This window comes from Pinus tabuliformis, chromosome Q, assembly GCF_031772625.1.
Source record: "Pinus tabuliformis cultivar Carrire ecotype Pingquan chromosome Q, CPIR1, whole genome shotgun sequence".
NCBI lineage: Eukaryota > Viridiplantae > Streptophyta > Pinopsida > Pinales > Pinaceae > Pinus > Pinus tabuliformis.
The window spans coordinates 1,230,814,045-1,230,834,139 of NC_142296.1; the positions used below are offsets into that span (position 1 = coordinate 1,230,814,045).

Below are 20,095 nucleotides of genomic sequence, written 5' to 3' on the forward strand. Positions count from 1 at the left end.
CGAAGGTAATATAGGGAAGATCGAGGGTATTTTGAAGAAAAATAATCCCATTTTGCATGGGGTTTAAGAATGGAGAAGGTAGGGGGAGGTCCCTTGGTCTAGCTCTTGGGCCCACCTAGTATGATCCTTAATGAGCATGGCCTACACCACTCCCCCTGTAGCAAGAGGGGGGTGTCCCTTACCCAAGCAAATTGTGCCCATGAGTTGATAGATGTTTTGGTTGCCTATATGAAGGTGGCTTGTTGGGTTCACATCTCCCCATGTTTGTTTTTGAGGTCAAGGATTTTTGTGTTCATTTGGTGGGTGAAGTACTTCTTGCACCTTTTTTTCTCTTCAAAAATTTCCTAAGAGATGGATTCTTTGATTCTGCTTCGAAGACTCTAGTTGAGAGAATGGGTAACCTCCAATTGTAATTGTTCCATCAATTTGGTGAAATTATGACGTTGGTTTGCTAAGAATATTGGATCTGTTGAGAGAGTCACCATGGTACCTGGGTCATGCCAAAAGTGCATTTCTCCAAATTGGCACACAACTTGTGTTGCCGCAGTGTTTGGAGAACCTGTCAGATGTGGTGGAGGTGCTCTTCCCAACTCTGGCTGAAGATCAGGATGTCATCCAAGTATACCACTACAAATGAGTTGGTGAATGGCCAGAAGATGTCATCCATAAGCCTCATGAAGGTTGCAGGAGCATTCGTCAACTCGAAACGCATAACCAACCATTCGAAAAGGCCCTCCTTGGCTTTGAAGGCAGTCTTCCACACATCGGAGGGTTCAATTGGTACTTGGTGATATCTGGACTTCAAGTCGATCTTGTTGAAATATTTTGCCCCCTTGAGTTGGTCCAGAAGGTCATCAATCCACAGGATCGGGTACCTATTCTGGACAGTGATCTTGTTCAGCGCCCGATAGTCAATACAGAGTCTCCAAGTCCCATCCTTCTTCTGTATTAACACGATTGGGCTACCACAGGGCTATGAACTCGGCCGAATGTGACCTTTCTGCAACAGCTCCTGAATTTGCCTCTTGATTTCATTGTTCTCCAGAACGGAGAGCCAATAGATTGGTCCATTGGGTACCGGCGCACCTGGGGTCATATCGATGGAGTGCTTGACTTGACAGTGCAGAGGCACCCCTGCGGGGGAGGTGAAGATGTCCTCGTACTCCTCCACGACCTTGTCTATTTGTTGTTGTCGTGCGGAGGGGCTCTGTCTGGAGGTTGTGGCCACCATCTTCTTCTTTCCTTGAGGGCGTATCATCAAGAAAACAAATTTCCCGGATTTTGAAATGAGCTTACTACATTGTTTTGCAGTAACTAGAGAGATGGCATTAGGCACTGCTATCTTCAGTATCTTGTACAACTTATTTTCTAATGTAACAATAACAACGTGAGGCCTTGACTCATACACAGCATGTCGCTTCCACAAGTATGGTTGGCTTAATAATACATCACATCACAAACATCAAGGGGAGCAATGTCACATAATACATCATTCATGAAGGGCTTGATGATGTATGGAAGGCGACATTGTTGGCTCACGCGCAGATCCTGTCCTTGGTGAAGCCACCCGATGGTGTATGGTTGTGGGTGTGTTGTGGTCGGTAAGCCCAGCTGCTTCATGACCTCTGCTGCAATGAGGTTCTTTTGGTTCTTGTTGTCGACAATGAACTGTAGCGGGGAACCCTTTACCCACATCTGGGAGTGGAGGAGATGCTCATCCTACTCCTGTGGATCTTCAGGTTCCTCCTTCTGGATCTTTGTGGTGGCGACGGTGGCGTTGAGCTCCGCATCAATAATCTGCTTCCTTTTGTCATTCCCCTTGTTGGGTTCTGACTCAGAGTTGGAACATGCATTTGATTCTGAAGCCTTCAGTTCGGCCACCAGTGACTGCTTGGCTCGACACTCACTTGTGTTGTGGGTGGAGCTCTTATGGAACTCACACCACTTTCCCGTGTCCTTCTTCGACTTTGCAGTGTTGTCCTTTGCTTATGGCCTTGGAGGGTTGTCCTGGGCCGTTCCGCCTTGGCTTTGTCTTTTCTTCTGTGGTTAGGGGGCACCATTCCCTTGCTTCGGATTTGCAGATCCAAAGTCACGCTTCTTTTGTTTAAACTTCTACTTGATCTTGACGGCGTATCAGTACACCGTGCTGAGCAAGGAGATGTCTAGGAACTCCATCTTGTCTTGGATGTATCGTTGTAGGAGCCGTAGTACTTCAGTACCAAATGTTTCTCAGAATCCTTGATACCCAACTTCGTGCGAAGGGTATGAAAAACATTGGTAAACTCTGGCACATCTTGGTCCCTTCCTTGCTGCAACGTGGTCCACTTTATGTATTTGTCCTCGTAGCTCCCGACTGGGTAGTACTGCTCCTTGATGGCGTCCTGGAATGAATTCCAAGTGGGAGTGGCTGAAAACAGTGAGGTCGTACTTTCATCCTTCTGCTCACCAGTCCTTGACGTGGGGGGCAGCTTTGAGAAGAGCAAAAGTAATCTTTTCTCGGCTGGAAAAATCATGAATAAAAAAATATCCTTCTAGTAGATTCAACCATTTATTTACTGCGTCTGCATCTATTTGGCCCTTAAATATGGTAATGTTAAAGTTTACTTGTATCTTAAAAGGTGTGGAGCCTCTAAGTGGTTGTTGGATATGGATGCACTGCCGGTGGGCAATTGTTGAAGGATCTGGGCAAAGTTATCCATCATCGCGTTCCTTTGTTTCTCGAGGGCCTCCTCGAGCAATATTTTGATAAGATCTCTTGCTCCCTCGTCTTTCTTTTCTTCCCCCATGGGAGGCCGTTGGGATTTCTGAGGTTGGTCTTGCAAACGTTCGACTAGTTCGAGTCCTAACTCCTTATATCCTAACCTCGTTGGGGACATGTAAAGAAAAACAGAGAAAAGGTAGACCGCTCTGATACCACTGATCCGAATTTAAACAGGAACACAACAAATTACAGATATAACCATAAATACAAAGATGCAACAAAAATAACACTATCTTTCATTAATATCAAATAATGAAATATGCTTACAAACATAATGGAAATGAGATTAGCTCGGGCGATGGTAGCTTATCTCTGAGAAGAGATGTGACGGCTACATGGCTTTGAACTCAGTTACAATGAGGCTCAAGGGCCTTTTTATTATTGAACAATAAGAGAAAACCCTAAACAACCAAAACCCTAACTTGAGGAGATGTAACACCAAGAGTTTATGGGCCCTGTTGGGGTTAGTTGGGCAGCCAACTTCCTGGGGTCGTAACTTGGTCATATTATCTCCATTTGACGTGCATGATACCTCGTTGGAAAGATCTCTCCGAGGACTACAACTGATGTGATTTCAATCAAATCGCTTGGAGGAATATTGCCAAAAAACATCGTTTAAGGCCTCAAAACGGCTCCGGAAGTTCAGGATATGAAAAACTGCCAAAAATAGTAAACTGTGCTACAAATAAGGAAACTGAAAAACTGAAAGAAACAATGGTGGGGGTCCACATGGAATAGGCGGGTGGCCACCAATAACCACCTAGATCAACATGGGTGCCGATTAATAGCCTCATGTTTGAAGAAACCTACCTTTGGTTTTTGTTGTCCAGAAAACTTTTGATGTGGCTGTAGAAATGATATTAAGCAAGCTTTATTGTCTATCTACTTGACCATAGATTGATAATCTTTTACAAGTTTATAATCAATAATATCCAAAACCATTTAAAACTGCATAAAGTCTCATGCGTGAAAGTCCATATTTGCAGGTTATGCGGGATTATTTTGACAATCAATTGTACTTATCAATGGAATCTGGATTATAACTAGTGTCATACTTAAAAATAATCATTGCACTCACATATACTGCTATAAATATTATTTATTTTTATATATTTCCAAGCCCAGTCGTATCCTATTCAAAATCTTCTAAAAAGCTACCGTATCCATGTCTGTCCCTGTATCTGTATCGATATTGATATTCTGTTAACTTGGAGAAAGTTGAACCTATAAGCTTTAACTTTTGTGCTTTTTGAAACAAATATCAACTAGCATATATGAATGCTTTATCAGATATAAAAAATTGTCAAGGAATTGGATTTAGCATTGAGCTTGAAATGACAAGCATTTTAAGCCCTTTTGTGTCAATCCAATCTCATGCTACATTTCCAGACACAAAATTGATTCAGCATATGTAGCAAGATCCCAACTTGCAGTGTTCTTTTAGACCTCTAAATGTTCTTGACTTCCTGCTATTCAAATTGCTTCTGACAAATCAAAATTATCTGGATTTGTATGAAGAGACTTCTTGAAATTTAAGATATAATTCACTTCAGTAGCATTGTTATTTTGGACTTTGGAGTAACACACACATGAATTTATTATCACTCTGCTGTTTTACTTTGAAAAGTTATCAACCAAACAACTGAAGTTTTTTCCTGTGTAATTCAGTTTTCAACTCCGCAAGCGGATCACTGCTAACAGAGATCCACGACCAAGAAATGAGCAGTTTATTCTAGACTTCCAACAACTTCAGGGTCAATGTTCGGTAACACACTAAATTTGAATTGATTGACAGAGTTGTCTTTTATGAAAGTCAATTATTCTTCCTGTATTTGAAAGGTTTCCCATACAGTGTATTTTGTCTCACTATCTAACTGCTTCCCCTTTCTAACATGGCACTTATAGTATTTCTTATGTAGAGGATACAAATATGTATGGATTTTACAGAGTTTTATATTCATCAATGTCGTTTAACATTGTTATTTATTGACATGCATTTCAGGATCAGGACCAGCTACGGTTGGCAACAGAGTCTGTACTACTTGCTTTGATTGTGCAATGCAGTAGTCACACACTTCAGGCAGAGTTTCTTTTGTTTGCTTTGCAAATGTTGGCTGGCATAAATTTCATAAATTGGGATTCATTTCTATCATCTCTCCTTTCTTCTGTATCCGTGGCAGAAAATTCGCCTGCCCAGAGCAGCCAAGCACATATTGGGGTGCCATCAGTTGGCTCAGCAGCAACAGGAAACACGATGCCAGTCATGTCTATTTCTAATTCATCAATTGCACAAGCTTCCAATCCGGCTTCCCCAATGACCTCACTGCACATTATCGGCTCACCTCCTCATGGGGTAACTGATCCAGCAACAAGTATAAATCAATCTCCGGTTAAGGGTTTTGATCCATCCTACAGTGGACAGCAGATCCCCTCAAGGGGTACTGGATTCTCCAGGTACTGTAATGAGTTGTCTTCGTCAGCTTGTTTGCAAGGTTGTGCTAGCTGGACTCGAACACGACCTTAAACCTGTAACTCATGCTGACATCTTTTCATACATGCTGGATTGGCTGCTTAGCTGGAACCCAAGACAGCAAAATAAAGTTGATGAACATGACAGAAAATCTGACAGTGATTCTTTTGATTGGCTGCACAGTTGCTTGGCTGTTGTTTGGGCTTTGGTAGATGAGGAGAGATGTCGCATACCATTCTATGAGCTGCTTCACAGTGGCATACAATTTGTAGATAATGTACCTGATGATGAGGCCTTGTTTGCTTTGATCCTGGAAATTCATAGAAGGCGGGATAAAATCGCTATCCATATGCAAATGTTAGATCAGCACCTGCATTGTCCTACTTTTGCAACACTTCGAGTTTCACCTCAAGTATATCCAAGCATCCCAGGAGAGCCATCAACATTTCGATCTGCCCCTTTAACATATCCCAGTGTTCTTGGAGAGCCATTGCATGGAGAGGTATGATTGGCACATTTTGTTGTTTTGGAATGGATTGTAAATGTTTCTCTTCCAATAAATTGGCTTACATGCCTTGCCCACCTGCTTGATTTGATCGTGTTATCAATTGATATATTTGAGCACAGCCTATTTGACTGCTTGCAGAGAATGTCTTAAAGCTTTATATATTTTTTGTTTCAGATGTAGGTATGCACGTGAACTTATGTTTAAAAACTTTATTCATTTTTAACATTGTGCTATTACTCTACATTTAGCATATGAGAAATAAAGTGACTAATCCCTTTGGCATGAAGCATTGAATATTATGGCAAGAAAAAATATGTAATATGTGACAATTTATAATTATAGATGAAGGGCATTTCACATATTTTAATAACAATATTATGGGTCAACATATTTGGTAACCATAGATGAAAATTGGGTGGATGGTAATATTGAATACTGAGCGTGCAACATTCTTGCCTGAAGGCATTTCCTTGAAAGAGCTTACAAATCTGAAATCTAGAGATTGCAAGTGAAGGTTTTGTTGTCAATCTATAGCCTCATGTACTCTCTGATTCTGTTACCTTCCAAACCCTTACTTAAAGTGACAATGCCCTAGACACAAGTGAGATCCTAAGGGTAATGGAGAAGGGCTACCCACTGTCACCTCAGTAGCTCCTTCACTCTCCTTAGGGTGGCTCTCCTCCTGCACAAAGCAGGAATCCCTAAAGGCAACTAATTCCAATATATGATGATAAATTAGAATCGTTTTAGACTTGATGCAAATCTGATTTATGATAGTTCTTGAACTATATTTCAGATTTCAGAAACCAGAAAATAAGTGATGAATTTTTTTGTTTTTAATTTTTGAAGAGGTGGTTGAAAGAAAGGTTAGTGCCTAAACCAATCAAGAGCATATGGAGTCAAGAGGTCAAACTTAAAGGGTTGTTTTTAATGAGTGATTAGCGTAAAGCAGAGCTGCAAAAGCATGCTACAGGTGGTCCTAATTTGCTGTTAATTACAGTGTTCCACCGGTATGCATCCCTTGGGCGGGGGGCGCTCCCCCTACATGTCCCATGCTGCCGAGACAGGGGGGGTACACTTGGGGAAACATTTCCCAACAACCCTCTTTTAGGGAAACATGGGGAAATGTTTCCCTAGAAGGGGGGCTTCTGGGTGCCCCCCTGAGAAAAGGGGTTCTTTTAGGCATCCCCCAATGAAAGGGCGACTTTTGGGCCCCCCCCCCCAAGAAAAGGGGTGATTTTAGGCATCCCCCCATGAAAGGGTGACTTTTGGGCCCCCCCCCCCCAAGAAAAGGGGTGCTTCTGGGTGCCCCACCGAGAAAATAGGTGCTTCTAGGCATCCCCCACGAAAGGGGGACTTCTGGGCGCCCCCCCAAGAAAAGCAGTGCTTTTGGGTGTCCCCTCAAGAAAAGGTTTCTGGGTGACCCCCAGAAAAGGGGTGCTTTTGGGTGTCTCCCCTATAAAAGGGGGACTTTTGGGCATGCCATCCCCAAATCTTTTCTTATAAAAGCTTAAAAATTAGAAAAAGAAAGAAAAAGAAAAACAATATATAAAAAAAAGCCTACCTCACAGGCACTTTTATTAACCTTTTATTCACTTTCACTCCTTGATGCTCATTTTAATGTTCATTGTTCATTGTTAATTTTCAGTTTTAACTTTTGAGTCTTGACTTTACAGACTTTGACCTCAGACCAAGTCTTTGACTTGTCACTCTTTACTGTTTTTGACTTTTACTATTTCAAACTTCGGTATCTACTATGTTTCTTACTACTAATTAGATTCTAGAATGATGAATTTAAATCAAGGAATTAATATTTTCTATTTTTGGTTTATTTATGATTTATGAATCAATGTATTTCCTTACAAAATCTTAATCTGAATCATGTTTTTATCATTCACAAATTTGAATTTAGTACCATTTTATTGTTTAGTTATTTACATTGCACAACGATGAATTTGCATGGGATGAATTTGCATTGTCACTCTTTACTATTTTTGACTTTGACTAATTTCATTTTACTATTTCAAACTTCGGTATCTACTATGTTTCTTACTACTAATTAGATTCTCTAATGATGAATTTAAATCAAGGAATTAATATTTTCTATTTTTGGTTTATTTATGATTTATGAATCAATGTATTTCATTACAAAATCTTAATCTGAATCATGTTTATATCATTTACAAATTTGAATTTAGTACCATTTTACTGTTTAGTTATTTACATGGCACAACGATGAATTTGAATGGGATGAATTGTTATCGTTGAGATTTTATCATCATCATCATCATTATTTTATATTTTTAGAGACAAGACCCCTATGCTGATACCTTATCTCCCCCCATCCCCCTTGAATTTCCTCAAAAATTGGCGGTGCTTCCACACATACCCCATGTGCGGTTCGCCACGCCCTTTTGTTGAAAATGTACTAGCAAAGGTCTTCTTGCTTGTGCCGTGGCCAATGAGGACCTCGAGTTGTCCTTGGGAGATAGACTTTAGTTAGGATGAGTTCTTTCCAGTTTACTAGAATAATCATTAAGTTAACATGCATAGAGTTGGAGCTTCAGTTTAGTGGAAGTCTTCATTAGTTTGACTACAGGATTGGTTGGCAAATTGAGTTCAGTTAGAACAAGTTGGGTCTTCAGTCTTGATTGAAGGAAGAGCAGGTTATGACTCCAGTGATGATTGGAGAGAGAACCAGTTCAACTGAGTTAACTTGTCAATCACAACTCGAATTCTAAATTTGTAGCTTGCCTAATTTAGCATGGATTGAATCTATAGAAGAAGGACAAAGGCACAAGGATTAGTTATTTTGTTTTGTGCACAAAGGTTTGTGACAAGACAAAGCTCACAGGTTGTGAGAGAGCCTTCTTTGTGGAGAGAGAAGAGAGCTTGTATCCTAAGTAATAGGAGATCACAATTGTGCTAGAATTTAGGAGCTGGGATCAAAGGTTGGCAGGGCAAGTCCAAGCTAGATCAACAGGGGAACAAGTATGATCTCAGAGGGACAAATTGCTTTGTATTTGATTCAATTGCTCAAGATCAATAAAAGACCACATCAAGGAGACAGGTTTTTCCCTCTTGGGTTTACCGATAAAAAAATAATTGTGTTAATTTGTGTGACTATGTTTTATCTCTGTGATTATTTCGCTGCTTATGTGTGTTGAGAAATTCCGAGTCTTGGTGAAAAGAATTTTTGGTTCCAATTTGTAGTTGCCATTGGTTTCAGATTGTTCATTCAAGCAGTTGCAAAATTTTCATGGAAATTTAACATGGTATCAAAGCAAAGATCAATATAAAAATTGGCACCAGATTGACCAGTTAGTAGACAACTTAGATCCAGCAGAAGGCTTGCGCTAGATTTTTGAAGAGAAGTTTTTTTTAATGGGCAAATATGTTTCGAGTAAAATAAATTGATTGAATAAAAAAACAGCTCAGGGGGCCTAGTTTTTTTCAAGAACAAAAAAAGAAAAGAAATTAAAATAAAGAAGTGGGTCGTGGTGGTTGATAGCCTAGCCGTCGACAGCTAGCCGACCTTCCGACACAGAGGCAACAACACACTTGACACAGACAATTGGCGATTCGCAGAGCAAACACAACAGGTTGGAGCTAACACGAGAGGGGAATGCCGGGATTGCAGCAAGTGTCGGGTCAACACATCGAATACAAACAGGAGCAAAGGCAAGACGATGTTGCAGAACTGCCGAAGTAGCCAATAGTGGATAGATCTGAAGCCAGTGTGCACATCAGCCGAAGTGTGGATGGCTATTGGACAAGGAAAGACAAACGAGCGATCGACAGGGTTGAGTAATTGTGACAGGCAACTGAGATTAGAGCTGTTGCTAAAGTTACCTAAAAAAACCACCGACAGACAGAGGAGAGCTGACTGGACTGAAGAGACTGCATGTGCATCAAAGAAGGGAGTTGGCAATGTAGGAAGCAACAACGACTATAGCAGGGTTGCGACAGAGACAGGTCGACCCATCTGCCAGAATCATCGAGCCATTGGCTACAAAGAATTGGGCCAACACAGCCACCGATAGGTAGACAAGGCTGGGCTGCCATAGATATCAGCCGACAACTAGAGCAACCACAACCAACGCAAGGGAATTTAGTCAGCATGAGTTAGTAGTGGTGTTGTCGGGCTAGGGATGTTGGGTAATAGGGCCACGGGTCTACAATCGATGAAAGCCACTAGGGCTAGCATCATGCCACCAACAAAGTACACAATAGCATTAAGCCATGTCTGCGGAGTCGTCGGCTATTGGGGCTAAGCACACAGGTGCTTAAGGAGATTGGTTGTGAGGCGGGCTGTGTAGACAATGTAAGGTGTGTGACGAGTTGATAGAGAAGAGGCGGTAGGATTGTTGTCAAAACGACAACCAAGGATGGTTGCAGGGGATCGTGCTGTAAGCAGGATGCCATGCTAGGCATGATCGGAGAAACTGCATGATGTAGTGGCCCACAAGAGTCATTGGGCAGGGGATCTGTCACGACAGGCATGGGCCAACTGTTGTTGGCAGAATTGGTAGTAGCCAATGACAGGTACGAAGGACAATACCAGCAACCAACAGGATTAGCGGAGGTCAACCCTCAAAGGGAGAGAGGGAGACTGTACTAATCAAGGGATTGGCAGTAGAATTCGTGGGTGTCTCAACTGAGACAGATCCACAACCGTGTGGTAGAAGGACTTAGCACAAGATCGATGTTTGTGACAGAGAATGAGCAGGAGGCTCTGAAGATTGAGTTGAGATCGAGGACTTAAACTTCTAATTTGGAAGATGGGCAGGAGGCTTCTTTTAGATTTGTCAGGACTAGTTGGTATGAGCTAACATTGATGGATGCTCAGGATCAAGATCCTAGGAGCATGGTTGGAATGAACAATCTTCTCAAATTCTGCAGAAGAAAGCAGGGAAGTCTTCTAGTTCAGAGGGAGCAACTGCAACAACAGAGAATGTGGTAGTTTTGAAGACAGATCCAGGTGGACAAGGTTCTTCCAGAAGTACCTTCTTCGCTAAGAGGGAGTGTTGAAAATGTAGCGAGCAAATTCTTCTGGCTTGTGCCTCAACCAGTGAAGACCTTGAGTTGTCCTCAAGAGATAGACTTCAATTAGGATGAGTTATTTCCTATGTTGCATGAGTTTTTGGAACCTGGGAACTTTGGGAACTTGGGTATGGGTGTCGGGAACGGCTGGAGGTTTCCCCAAAATTTACAGGAAACGACTAATTGGGAGCGGTAATATTATATAATAAAAAAATATAAAATATAAAAATAAAAATTATTTTTTTAATTATATATTTATATAATAATCAAAATTAATATTGAATCAAAATATTCAAATATTAAAATCAATTTAAATATATAAATAATAAATATATAATCTCTCTTATATATAAATATATTCTTTGGGTGTCTCTCTCCGTGAGTCTCTCCCTTTTATATATATAAAAGATTAAAATGTCAAGTTCATTATGACACATGACGAGTCTTTGAAACAATCTAGCTTAAAAATATAGAGGAACAATTTTACATATGTTTCTCTAGTTATTCTTAAGAGAAAAAGTAAAGCAACTCTAATGTTTAAGCATTGACTGTCGCATACAATATGCACACACAATCTTCTGCGATATATATACATAAACAACAAAAGAAATACTCATCAACATGACATCACAGATATCGCCCTTACATCGAGTCAAGAGATTTCTCCAGATTCTCAATTAAGGATATCGGTGTTAAGGATGTCTTTTCCCTTTCTTCCTCTGAAGGTTTCAACTTAGGTTCATGTCTTGTGGGTAGTTCGCCATATTTCTGTACATAATTTGTATTCCTCAACCCCAAGGAACTCTGGAACTGCAAAAAAATAGTCTTCAAAGCTCCCGGAACTTTTCCAAGCTCCCATTGCAGCTCTCGCTGAAAAAGGAACATTCCCATACAATTCCAAAGCTTCCAGGAGCGCGGGAACCTTTGGAATGGGTTTCCCAACTCTTGGGAGCAGTTCCCGTGTAACAAAGGTTATTTCCAGTTTATTGGAATAATTATCAAGTTAACATTCGTAGAGTTGGAGCTTCAGTTTAGTGGAAGTCTTCATCAGTTTGACTACAAGATTGGTTGGCAGATTGAGTTCATTTAGAACGAGTTGGGTCTTCAGTCTTGATTGAAGGAAGAGCAAGTTATGACTCTAGTGATGATTGGAGAGAGAACCAGTTCGACTCAGTTAACTTGTCAATCACAACTCAAGTTCTAAATTTGTAACTTGCCTAATTTAGCATGGATTGAATCTATAAAAGAAGGACGAAGGCACAAGGATTATTCATTTTTTTTTGTGCACAAAGGTTTGTGATAAGACAGAGCTCACAGGTTGTGAGAGAACCTTGTTTTTGGAGAGCGCAAAGAGCTTGTTGATCCGGGTTTAAACAGGGACGCAACAAATTACAGAGATAACCATATACACAAAGATGCAGCGGAAATAATTCTTCATTTCATTAATGGAAAATACTGAAATATGCTTACAACCAGAAATGGAAATAAACCAGCTAGGGCGATGGTAGCTTATCTCTGAGAAGAGATGTGGTGGCTACATGCCTCTGAACTGTGTTACAATGAGGCTCAAAGGCCTATTTATTGTTGAGAAACAATGGAAAACCCTTACATTCCAAAACCTAACCCTAGGAGATGAAACGCCAAACTGTGGGCCCCGTTTGGGTAAATTGGTACATCAACTTCCCGGGGTCGTAACTTTGGCATACGATCTCCATTTGACGCGTACAATAGCTTGTTAGAAAGATCTATCTGAGCACTACCACTTTGGGAAGGGCAACATCGGTCCATGGACCTATGTTGCCCCCAGATTTCCCAAAAAACGTCGTTTAGGGCCTCAAAACGGCTCCAGAAGTTCAGGACCCGAAAAACTGCTAAAAATAGTAAGTTGTGCTACAATTAAGGAAACTGAAAACGCTGAGAGAAACAATGGTGGGGGTCCAGGTGGACTTGGCAGGTGGCCACCAATATCCACCTGGATCATTCCTCCCCCCTTAGGAAGCAATGGTCCCCATTGCGTTGAGTTCCTCCATGAGATGAGGAAACTTTTGCTGAATTTGTTCCCTGGTGAGCCACTTGCCCTGCTGAAGGAGTTGGCCTGCTTTGACAACTCGATACAGTTGGATATTCTGTTGGCGAGTGTTCTTGATCTGTGTGTCCATGATCCGATCAGTTGCAGCTTGTTCCATGCAATCTGGATTTAATTCTGTGGGTTTGAGCTGTTCTGCAATGTCGGATGTGTCTAGCAATGGTGGAAAGTATGGCCGAAGGCGATCCACATTGAACACTGGGTGCAGGCCAAGGAATGGGGGAATGTTGAGCTCAAATGCATTGTCTCCCATAGCCTTAGTAATGGTGTAAGGACCATATCGGAGTGGTCTCAATTTCCGATAGGCTCCAGTAAGGCGTTCCTTTTGCAAATGCAACCAGACTTTGTCGCCCACCTGAAACTTGTGTGGCACTCGATGTTGATCATGTCGCTGCTTGTACTTGGCATTTGATTTCTCAAGAATGTCATGGACCTGCTGGCGAATATGTTGGATGCGCTCAATGAAGCTGGTGGCCTTATCTGTCTCAGACTGGACATGAGCTGAATTTATGTGAGTAGCTGCAAGTGGCATGGCCACATCAATGGGGCACAGTGGCTGGAATCCCAAACCCACCTGAAAAGGGCTATGGCCAGTGGAGCTGTGAAGAGCTCGGTTGTAGCTGTGCTGAACATAGGGGAGGCTCTCATCTCATGTGCGTGGATGCTTTGAGTTATACATGCGCAGAATGTGCACAATCATCCTATTGACAACCTCTGTCTGGCCATCAGTTTGAGGATGGAAGGCTGTGGACTTCGTGAGTTTGGTGTCCGCATTGACCAGAGACTGGACCAAAATGTGCTGAGAAACCGACTGTCCCGATCTGAGATGATAGACTGTGGGATCCCAAAGTGCACCCACACTCGTTCAAAGAAGAGTTTAGCAGTGGCTTCTGCTGTGATGTTCTTCTTGCAGGCCGCCATAATGGCCATCTTCGAGAACCTGTCGAAGACCACAAAAACACAGTCATTTCCATGCTTAGTGGAAGGAAGGCCTGACATGTAATCCATGGAGATGGATTCCCAAGGTCGACTAGGGGTAGGCAACGGGGTATAGAGGCCGTGCTTCTTAATGGTCGGTTTGGCAATGGCACAGGCAGTACATGATCTGATGTACTTCCCCACATCCTGTCGAAGATTCGGCCAATAGAAATAATTTTGCAGTACTGCCACTGTTTTCTTGACCCCGAAATGCCCAACAGCTCGACTGTAGTGTGCTTCCCAAATCATCTTGGCACGCTCGCTTGAAGGAACACAAAGGTGACCCAGGTGGCGTAACAGGGCATCCTGGAGGTGAAAACCTGAAACATGCCGACCCTCCAAGAGTTCTGGTATGTGTGGCCGAATTCTGGGTCGCTTTTGTAGAGAAGTGGCCAATCAGAAGTCTCGTGCCCACAAGAGTTGAGCACGGTGGTTAACGCCATGATCGGTGGTCGACTGAGGCAATCTGCAACATTATTGGTGCTGCCCTTCTTATACTTGATATTCAAGTGGAACTGTTGCAGGTATGTAGACCACTTCTGATGGCGATCATTCTGCAATTTCCCTTGGGTCTATATGAACTGCAGGGGTCGGTGGTCTGTGTGGATGATCGTTTCCTTCCCCAAAATGTAATGCTTCCATTGTCGGCAGGCCTGTACAATGGAATACATCTCTTTATCATAAGTGGGGTACTTCCGGACTGTGTCTGAAAGTGTTTCACTGTGATATGCCACTGGATGTCCATGTTGAGTAAGGACTGCCCTAATAGCATAGTCAGAGGCATCTGTCTCGACCTCAAATGGTTGTTGTAAATCTGGCAACGCGAGCACTGGTGCCGTGCAGAGGCGATCCTTCAACTCCATGAATGCCTTCTGTTGAGATTCAGACCAAAAGAATTTTGCTTTCGCCCCTCCCTTGGTGACTTGACTCAAGGGCCAAGTAATATGAGAAAACCCCAACACGAACCTGCGGTAGAAGTTGGCAAGACCTAGAAAGCTGCGGAGCTCTGTTAGAGTGGTTGGAGATGACCAATCCCGAATGACTTGGATCTTGGCTGGATCGACATGCACCCCCTGTTCATCAATGATGTATCCCAGATACTGAACCTGGGTCATGCCAAAAGTGCATTTCTCCAAATTGGCACATAGCTTGTGTTGCCGCAGTGTTTGGAGAACCTGTCGGATGTGGTGGAGGTGCTCTTCCCAACTCTGGCTGAATATCAGAATGTCATCCAAGTATACTACTACAAAGGAGTTGGTGAATGGCCGCAAGATGTCATCCATTAGCCTCATGAAGGTTGCGGGAGCATTCGTCAATCCGAAAGGCATAACCAACCATTCGAAAAGGCCCTCCTTGGATTTGAAGGCAGTCTTCCACACATCAGAGGGTTCGATTGGTACCTGGTGATATCCTGACTTCAGATCGATCTTGCTGAAATATTTCGCCCCCTTTAGTTGGTCTAGGAGGTCATCAATCCACGGGATCGGGTACCTATTACGGACAATGATCTTGTTCAGCGCCCGATAGTCAATACAGAGTCTCCACGTCCCATCCTTCTTCTGTACCAACACGATCGGGCTCCCACAAGGTGATGAACTCGGACGAATGTGACCTTTCTGCAGGAGCTCCTGAATCTGCCTCTTGATTTCATTGTTCTCCAGAACGGAGCGCCGATAAATTGGTCCATTGGGTAGCGGCGCACCTGGGGTCAGATCGATGGAGTGCTTGACCTGACAGTGCAGAGGAACCCCTGCAGGGGAGGTGAAGATGTCCTCGTACTCCTCCACAACCTTGTCCATCTGTAGTTGTCGTGCAGAGGGACCCCGTCTGTAGGCCGCGACCACGGTCTTCTTCTTTCCTTGAGGGCGTATCATCAGGAAAACAAATTTCCTGGTTTTGGAAATGATCTTACTGCATTGTTTTGCAGTAATCAAAGAGATGGCAGTAGGTGGTGCTACCTCTGGTATCCTATACAACTTATTTCCCAATGTAATAATAACAGCACGGGGCCTTGATTCATACACAGCATGTCGCTTCCACAAGTATGGCTGTCCTAATAATACATCACAAACTTCAAGGGGAGCAATGTCACACAATACCTCATCTGTGAAGGGCTTGATGTTGTATGGAAGGCGACACTGCTGGCTCACGCGAAGATCTCGTCCTTGGTGAAGCCACCCAATGGTGTATGGTTGTGGATGTGCTGTGGTCGGTAAGCCCAACCGCTTCACGACCTTTGCCGAAATGAGGTTCTTTTGACTCCCGCTATCAACAATGAACTGTATCGGGGAGCCCTTTACCCACATCTGGGAGTGGAAGAGACGCTCCTCCTCCTCTGGATCTTCGGGTTCATTTTTCTGGATCTTGGCGGTAGCAATAGTGGCATTGGGATCCACATCAATGATCTGCTTCCCTTTTTCATTCCCCTTATCGGGTTCTGACTCAGAGTCGGAACATGCATCTGATTCTGAAACCTTTAGCTCAGCCACCAGTGACTGCTTGGCCCGACACTCACTTGTGTTGTGAGTGGAGCTCTTATGGAACTCACACCATTTCCAGTGTCCTTTTTAGCTTCGCGGCGCTGTTCTTTGCTTGCAGCTTCAGCGAGTTGTCTTGGGCTGTCCCGCCTTGGCTTTGTCCTTTGTTCTGTGGTTTAGGGGCACCTTTCCCCTGCTTTGGATTCGCAGATCCAAAGTCTCGCTTCTTTTGTTTAAACTTCTGCTCGACCTTGACGGCATATCGGTATGCTGCGCCGAGCGAGGAGATGTTCAGGAATTGTATTTCTTCCTGGATGTACTTGTGCAGGCAGCCACGGTATTTGAGTATCAAATGTTGCTCCGAATCCTTGATACCCAACTTTGTGCGAAGGGTATGGAAAAGATTGGTGAACTCCGGCACGTCTTGGTCCCTTCCCTGCCGCAGCGTGGTCCACTTTATGTATTCATCCTCATAGCTTCCGACAGGGTAGTACTGCTCCTTAATGGCATCCCGGAATGAATTCCAGGTGGGTGCGGCTGAAAATAGTGAGCCAGTACTTTCATTCTTCTGCTCGCAGTAGGTTTCCCACCAGTCCTTGACGTGGGGGGCTGCTTTGAGAAGAGCGAAAACAATCTTTTCCCGACTCGAAAATTCATGAACAGAAAAATAACCCTCTAGCAGATTTAACCATTTATCTACGGCATCTGCGTCTATCTGACCCTCGAATATGGGGATTTCAAAATTAACTTGTACCTTAAAGGGCGTGGCGTTTCCAGAGTAGCTGCTGGAAGTCGATGCGTCGCTTCTGTGTAGCCGCTGAAGGATCTGGGCAAAGCTGTCCATCATCGTGTTCCGTTGTCGCTCGAGGGCTTCTTCGAGCAAGATTTTGATGGGATCTCCTGCCCCCTCATCTTTCTTCTCATCCGCCATGGGAGGCCGTCGGGATTTGCGAGGCTGGTCTTGCAAAGGTTCAACCAGTTCAAGCCCTAACTCCTTATATCCCGACCTTGTTGGGGACATGCAAAGAAAAACAGAGAAAAAGCAGACCGCTCTGATACCATTGATCCGGGTTTAAACAGGAACGCAACAAATTACAGAGATAACCATATACACAAAGATGCAACGGAAAGAATACTTCATTTCATTAATGGAAAATACTGAAATATGCTTACAACCAGAAATGGAAATAAACCAGCTAGGGCGATGGTAGCTTATCTCTAAGAAGAGATGTGGTGGCTACATGCCTCTGAACTGTGTTACAATGAGGTTCGAAGGCCTATTTATTGTTGAGAAACAATGGAAAACCCTTACATTCCAAAACCTAACCCTAGGAGATGAAACGCCAAACTGTGGGCCCCATTTGGGTAAATTGGTACATCAACTTCCCGGGGTCGTAACTTTGGCATACGATCTCCGTTTGACGCGTACAATAGCTCGTTAGAAAGATCTATTTGAGCACTACCACTTTGGGAAAGGCAACATCGGTCCATGGACCCATGTTGCCCCCAGATTTCCCAAAAAACGTCGTTTAGGGCCTCAAAACGGCTCCAGAAGTTCAGGACTTGAAAAACCGCTAAAAATAGTAAGTTGTGCTACAATTAAGGAAACTGAAAATGCTAAGAGAAACAATGGTGGGGGTCCAGGTGGACTTGGCAGGTGGCCACCAATATCCACCTGGATCACTTGTGTCTTGAGTAATAGGAGATCACAAGTGTGCTAGGATTTAGGAGATGCGATCAAGGGTTGTCAGGGCAAGTCCAAGCTAGATCAATAGGAGAAAAAGTATGTTCTTAGATAGACAAATTGCTTTATATTTGATTCAATTGCTCAAGATCAATAAAAGACCACATCAAGAGACAGGTTTTCCTGAGAAAAAATAATTGTGTCAATTTGTGTGACTATGTTTTTATCTCTGTGATTATTCCGCGGCTTACGTGTGTTGAGAAATTCTCTGTCTTGGTGAATAGAGTTTTTGGTTTTGGTTTGTAGTTGCCATTAGTTTCAGATTGTTCATTCAAGTAGTTGCAGAATTTTCGTGGAAATTTAGCACCATGCTCCCCTGTCTCGAAAATTTGGTGGAACGTTGGTTAATCAATGCAAAAATTTCCTTGGAAGGCCCTTCCAAAGGTGAACCTCTTAAACTTGCTTACTAGGGTGTGTTTTACCATGAAAAGTTAGGATTCCCCTTGAGAAGAGTACTATGATAGAGAAAGGGTTGGCTGAACCTTCAGATGATAAATGCAATATTAACACATTCAGAAATAAAACAGTGAATGGATTAAGAGAGGAAAGTCCACTCTTAATTCTTTCTATTGGATTAGAGTAACCCTTCACAAACAACCCTTGAAACAAATTATTTGCTAGTAATTTTCAGCATCAACTTTTAGCAACGATAAATTCCAAACATGTGCCTCACATCAACAACAAAGAAACCCTTAACAATCCAAAGCCTTCAATAAGATCTTTAACATTGGGTATCAAGATTTTGCTCACACTTTCAACAAGCATTACAATGGGAGGGAGCCTCTTTTATATACATTTAGAGCTCAAAACCCTCAAAAATAAAATAATAATCTCTAAGTTATAGATACAAGATCTCTCCTAGGAAAACATAAAGAAATAATATCTCCTAACTATTTAAGAACAAGTCAAAAAATGCATAGTAAAATGAGAAATAAAGGGCGGTCATGCGACATGTCTCTTCCTCAAGCTAGATGTCTCCTTAGTCTAGGGTGTATGACCATGTAAAATAATCAAAAGGGCCATTTGTAGCATCTCCACATGGGACACACCTCTAATATAAAGATATGTGCAATAGAACCTCCATGCATAGTCACTGCATTCATGTTTGTGTTTGAGTCCCGTCACTTTGAAATTCAAATAAAGTTTGACGGTTAAAATTTTGGCGATAAAGTTCGACATACTAACAACTTGAAAATTTAAATATATATATAAAATTAAATTCAATATTATCATCCACTCCCATATTTATTGTTAATAAAATTCGATATCCTAGGTTGAACCCTCCTCTAATGCTACTGGAAATGCTTTCACACTTATATTTCCTAAGAATTAGAAACTAGAGGCTGAAAGTAATACAACAATTTTAAAATTTAGCGCTAGAATGTAGACGATTTTTTTGCCGAACTTAATGGAACAAATTTGGCATGGGAAGAAGTTCGATGAACTTCAAACTTCATTAATAAAGTTCGCTGAACAGGATGAATTGGCTTCCATGTATGAATCTCTCTCTCTCTCTCTCTCTCTCTCTCTTTTAGGGAGTCGAAGGTCTCAAAAGGCAAAATACATGGCCAAGATAGTGAAGTATGCTAGGATGTCTTCTCAAAGGTCCAACTAATTGATCATCCAAGGTGCAAGGGACATCGAATCATGTTCATGTCCACAGTTCTCAAAATAATTTCTAGATTCATGAAACAAGGAGATGACCTAGTAAATATGCAATATAGTGTGGCCATGCCAAAAAAATGTGCCAAGGAGTGGAAAACAAATGAGTGCTCCACCAAAGTAAGGAGTCAACCATACCAAGATGCCATTCAACTACTAAAAGTGTCCACATGTGCTAGGGAATTCCTCCAACAAGGCCAAGATCATGACACACCATACAATATATAGCCATTGAGAGGGATACATCAATCTAGAAATATGTGCGTGCACAATGCTCTAATAAACATACCACAAAACGTGATGAAGGATTTGTAAAAAATTCTAGTAAACACCCTCCACCTAGAGTTCTCAATAATAGATGACACA

General features: G+C 42.4%; 1 protein-coding gene across 1 annotated transcript in view; it reads left to right on the plus strand.

Annotated features, from left to right (window-relative positions):
• LOC149224256 (mediator of RNA polymerase II transcription subunit) overlaps positions 1 to 20,095 on the plus strand; it is a 428,548-nt gene that overhangs the window by 18,983 nt on the left and 389,470 nt on the right. Inside the window, 3 exon segments of the mRNA XM_089386058.1 lie at positions 4,430 to 4,526; positions 4,764 to 5,209; positions 5,211 to 5,733. Of these exon segments, the coding sequence (XP_089242184.1) occupies positions 4,430 to 4,526; positions 4,764 to 5,209; positions 5,211 to 5,733 (1,066 nt within the window).